General features: G+C 54.2%; 1 protein-coding gene across 1 annotated transcript; it reads left to right on the top strand.

The window, feature by feature from the left end:
* Positions 1 to 56: 56 nt before the first annotated feature.
* Positions 57 to 2,024, top strand: Fam187b (family with sequence similarity 187, member B). Its single transcript, XM_013026171.1, has 2 exons — positions 57 to 787; positions 1,595 to 2,024. Exons 1-2 carry the CDS (start codon positions 57 to 59, stop codon positions 1,983 to 1,985), a joined length of 1,122 nt encoding a protein of 373 aa, XP_012881625.1. The 3' UTR covers positions 1,986 to 2,024.
* Positions 2,025 to 4,581: the final 2,557 nt, after the last annotated feature.

The raw sequence follows: 4,581 nt of genomic DNA, 5'->3' as shown, positions 1-4,581 counted from the left end.
GGGGGGAGGTTCCGCGGTGACGTCACAAGGCGGGGGGCGGAGCCTCGGCAGCAGCCATGGCCTGGCTGCCCGCGCTGGGCGCCGCGCTGTGGCTCAGCCTGGCGGCGGGCGCCGTGTGGACGCAGACCCTGGTGAGATGCCCCCGGGCCAGCCTGTGCCGCCGGGCGCTGGTGTCGGGCAACGACGTGGTCCTGCAGTGTGACAGCCACCGGGCGCGGTGGTACTTCACGTCGGTCTGGGGGGAGCAGCTGGCGCTGCTGAGCCCCCTGTCCCACTTGAGCCCGCTGCCCGGGGGCGGCCTGCAGCTGCGGAACCCGCAGCCCTTCCACGCGGGGCGCTACCGCTGCCAGCAGGACCACGGGACCCCGCTGGTGGAGTACGAGCTCGACTTCCAGGACGCCAGCGGCCTGCGCATCAGCCACCGGGGCCTGGGCCAGCAGCCTCTCTGGAACCAGACCCTGGTGGTGGGGCCGGCGGCCGTGGAGATCTTCACCCAGTGGGGCCCCTGGCAGGACTGCAACCGCTGCGGGCAGCCCGGCGAGCGCAAGCGCCTGGGGTACTGCTACATACAGGACCCCCCCGAGCCCCCCACGGCCTGCGGCCTGTACCTGGGGGAGCGCAGGCTGTCGTACCCCCGGGCACAGCCCGAGCTGCAGGTGGAGGCCTGCCACACGCCCTGTGTCTTCCCCAAAGAAACACACCAGCCCTTCTTCGTCTTCGACATTTACCCGCTGGGCAGGCTGACCTCGAACCTGTGGCTCAGCTGCCCTTTGGCGTCCATCTACAGGTGACCCCCGGCGGGGCTGCAGCCCTCCCTGGGGCCCTCCTCCCAGCCCCCCCCCCCAGCTCCTCTTGATACCGGTCCTGGGACTTGAACTCAGAACCTGGGTGTTGTTATTTTTGTTGGTGATGGCTGTGGTGGGGCTTGAACTCAGGGCCTGGGCACTGACTGTCTCTTGAGTTTTTGTGCTCAAGGCTAGTGCTCTACCACGTTAAGCCCCAGCTCCACTTCCAGCTTTTTGGTAGTTAATTGAAGATGAGTCTTTCAGACTTCCTCCCTGGGTGGGTTTTGAACTTCAATCCTCAGATTTCAGCCTCCTGAAGGGGATTCTGGGTGTTAGCCACTAGTTTGCACCCATCTGGGTGCTATTCTTCAGTGTTTTGGTTGTTGCTGCTTTGATTTTTGTGCTCAACGTTGGTGCTCTACCACTTGAGCCATATCCGTTTCCAGCTTTTTTTTTTTTCTGGTTCATTGTAAATGAACCTACCTGGGCTTACTTTTAAACTATGATCCTCAGAGCTCAGCCTCCTGAGTAGCTGGGATTAAAGGCATGAGCCACCTGGTTTGCCATCTCCCTTTGCAGAGGCGGACTTAGATGACACAAAAGAAGCTGGAGATCAGATCCCAGCCCACCCAACAGGAAAAGTAGAGCTCTAAGAGCCCCCACCCCCCATTTTACCACATGTCTCCCCTGCCCCCAGACTCCATGAAGGGAGATCAGTCTTTGCTGTTTCCCCGGGGGAGAGGGGGTCTCTCCTGTGCTGTCCCCACTTTCTCCCTGCTGCGTGGAGCTAACCTAGTTCCCTTCTGCAGGCCAGTACGCTGGGAGATGGACGGCAGGCCGGTTACTTGGCAAAGCCAGCTGTCTGGCCAAAATAACCACACCTTCCTGTCCCCCCTCACCGGCGGTGAGCAGCTGCAGATTTCCCAGATGGCCACCTACACGTGCTTCGTGGAGCAGGAACTCGTGGCCCAATTCAATCCAGTCACTCCAGAGAGGCTGGAGGCCCCGAGGCCAGGGCCAGAGGCTAAGCCATGGAGGCTGGGCGAGGCCGAGGCCCTGGCTGGGCAGGCAGATGCTGTCCTCCAGGGGCTGAAGATGGCCCTGTGTGTGGGGACCATCCTGGCTTTGTTAGGTTTGTTGTTCAAGGTCCTGCGCCCCGCTCAGGGCCAAAGAAGCAATCCAGCAGTGCTGGTGACATAAAATAAACCCTGGGGCCAGAGGGGCCCTGGGCCTTCAGTACTGGCTGCCATTCTGTTCTTCATTGTTGGTTTGGGGTTTGGGGGTTGTTTTGTCAGTGGTGGGATGAACTCAGAGCCTGGGTACTGCTCCTGAGCTTTCTCATTCAAGGCTAGTGCTCTACCCCTTGAGCCACAGTGCCACTTCTAGTTTTCTGGTGGTTTATTGGAGATAAGAGTCTCAGGGATTTTCCTGCCCAGGCTGGCTTTGAACTGCGATCCTCAGATCTCAGCCTCCTGAGTAGCTAGGATTACAGGCGTGAGCCACTGGCGCCCGGCTTGGACAGACTTTTAAAACACTTTTTTGGCAATAGGTTCCATTACTGTCCTCATTATTTGTTGACTTGGCCTGCCAGAGGCTCATGCGCATTTTCTCAGAGACCACTGGCTCCTGCAGGAGTCTCTGTCTCGGGGAATCCTGGAGCCCTGTCTGGTTCAGGGTGAAGGTAGAACCGATCTTATTCTGCAGAGGCCCCTCTTCTCTAGGAGACTCTTCCATTTGGTGTCTTCATTGCTTCATTATAGTAAAATTTTAGGGCGATGAATTTGAAAAGGTATTAATATTTCATTTCTTATTCTTGAATTCTGGGAACAGCCTGGCCTGGTGATTCCTGTGTATCAGCTGAGGTTTGCTCTTCCCCGCCCACCCTGAGCCGTGCCCAGGCTTCCCTGGGGCTTGGGTTTGGTGAGTCTGGCTGGGCTGGCAGACCTGGAAACAATTGGGAGGGGGCACAGGACAAGTAGGGAGAGACATCAGGGCCCAGGGTGGAGCCGGGGACTAGGGTTCTGTCTCTCCTCTACTGTCCTTGTCCTTGACACAGTGGGTTTAAGAAAGAGTTTATACATTAGGAAGGACAAAATAATGGTATTCACAGGGAAATGGATGGAACTAGAAGAAATCATGTTGAGTGAGGTAAGCAAAGAGACAAATGACACATACTCTCCCTGATAAGTAGATGTTAAATCCAAAACATAAGGGGATACGACAAAGTAAACAAGACTCAAGAAACAAAGGACCTCCACTCATCTGGTGGAATCATTACTAAATGACCCCATGCTGCTGACCACATAGAGAGTATATTATGGTATATATGTGCACACCAGAGGGAAACTAGGAGGAGGACACAGAACTAGAGGGAATCAGGGAAAAACATACAACAGCGGAACCCATCAGCTGCACTGGACATTGATCAAAATGAACTAAGCAACTCAATGGCAGCGATGGGAGGGAGGGAACAAGTGGGAAAGAGGGAACAGCTGGCACTATGCAAAAGGAAAGAATGTACAAATCACCCGATGTGGAAGAAATAACTATTGTCAAAGCTCATAGAATTCATAAACTTAGCCGGGCGCTGGTGGCTCACACCTGTCATCCTAGCTACTCAGGAGGCTGAGATCTGAGGATCGCAGTTCAAAGCCAGTCCAGGCAGGAAAGACCGTGAGACTCCTATCTCCAATAAACCACTAGTGGTTTATTGGAGACAGGAAGTGGCACTGTGGCTCAGGTGGTAGAGTGCTCGCCTTGAGCTGAAGAGCTGAGGGACAGCGCCCAGGCCCAGAGTTCAAGGCCAACGACCGACAAAATAAAATAGAATTCATAAACTTTTTAAACCATGATAAAGACAGTTTGCCCCATGAAGGTTAGAATGTGTTTGGGACTTTAAGTATCACTATCCCATGAAATTTGTGAAATTTATGTAATCACATCAAATTGCAGAAAAAAGAAAGAAAAAAAGGGAAGGGAGGGAGGGAAGGCAGGCAGGCTACAGTTGACCAGGTGCTGTGGCTTACACCTGTAATCCTAGCTACTCAGGGCACTGACATCTTAAGGCCAACCTGGGCAGGAAAGTCTGGGAAACTCCGATCTCCAATGAGCTACCAAAAAGCCAAAAGTCAGCCAAGCATCCTTGGTTCATGCCTGTGATCCTAGCTACTCAGGAGGCTGAGATCTGAGAATTGAAGTTCAACGGCAGTCTGGGTAGGAAAATCCTACTTGGCATCAATAAAAACAGAAGTGGAGCTGTGGCTCAAGTAATAGAGGACCAGCCTTGAGCTGCAACAGCTGCGTAGGAACAGCGGTCAGGCCCTGAGTTCAAACCCTAGGACTGGCACAACCCAGGTTTGCCCACAAAGGGACCCAAATAGCAAATGCCAAGACTATGTGAGTGTCAGCCCAAGAACAGCACACTGCACCTGGCTCTGGCTGGGGAGGCCCCCCGCTGGCCACGTGAGCCAAAGGTGGGCGTTTGGGAAGATTCAGTGGAATGTGATGTAGCAATGACTGGCCACAGACAACATCAATGTACATTGTCTTCACTCAACTGATGTTGAGGTTTGCATATACAATGTCATTTCCCCCAACATTTAGGCCATGAGGCTTTGGACCCCGAAAGAGGAGACTGGATTCTTAGGACTTTGATCTAATCAATAGATTCGGCCACTATGGATTTGCGATTTGATGGTATTTGGGGAGGTGCTGGAAACTTCCAGCCTCAACTTCAGACCTTTCCTTTGGAGGAAGCTGGTCACTGGGCGTATGGTCTGCTAGGAGGTATGGCCTG

The sequence above is a fragment of the Dipodomys ordii genome, unplaced genomic scaffold, assembly GCF_000151885.1.
Source record: "Dipodomys ordii isolate 6190 unplaced genomic scaffold, Dord_2.0 Scaffold92, whole genome shotgun sequence".
NCBI lineage: Eukaryota > Metazoa > Chordata > Mammalia > Rodentia > Heteromyidae > Dipodomys > Dipodomys ordii.
The sequence above is the reverse complement of the archived record's forward strand: the minus strand, read 5'-3'. Positions and strand labels throughout refer to the sequence as shown.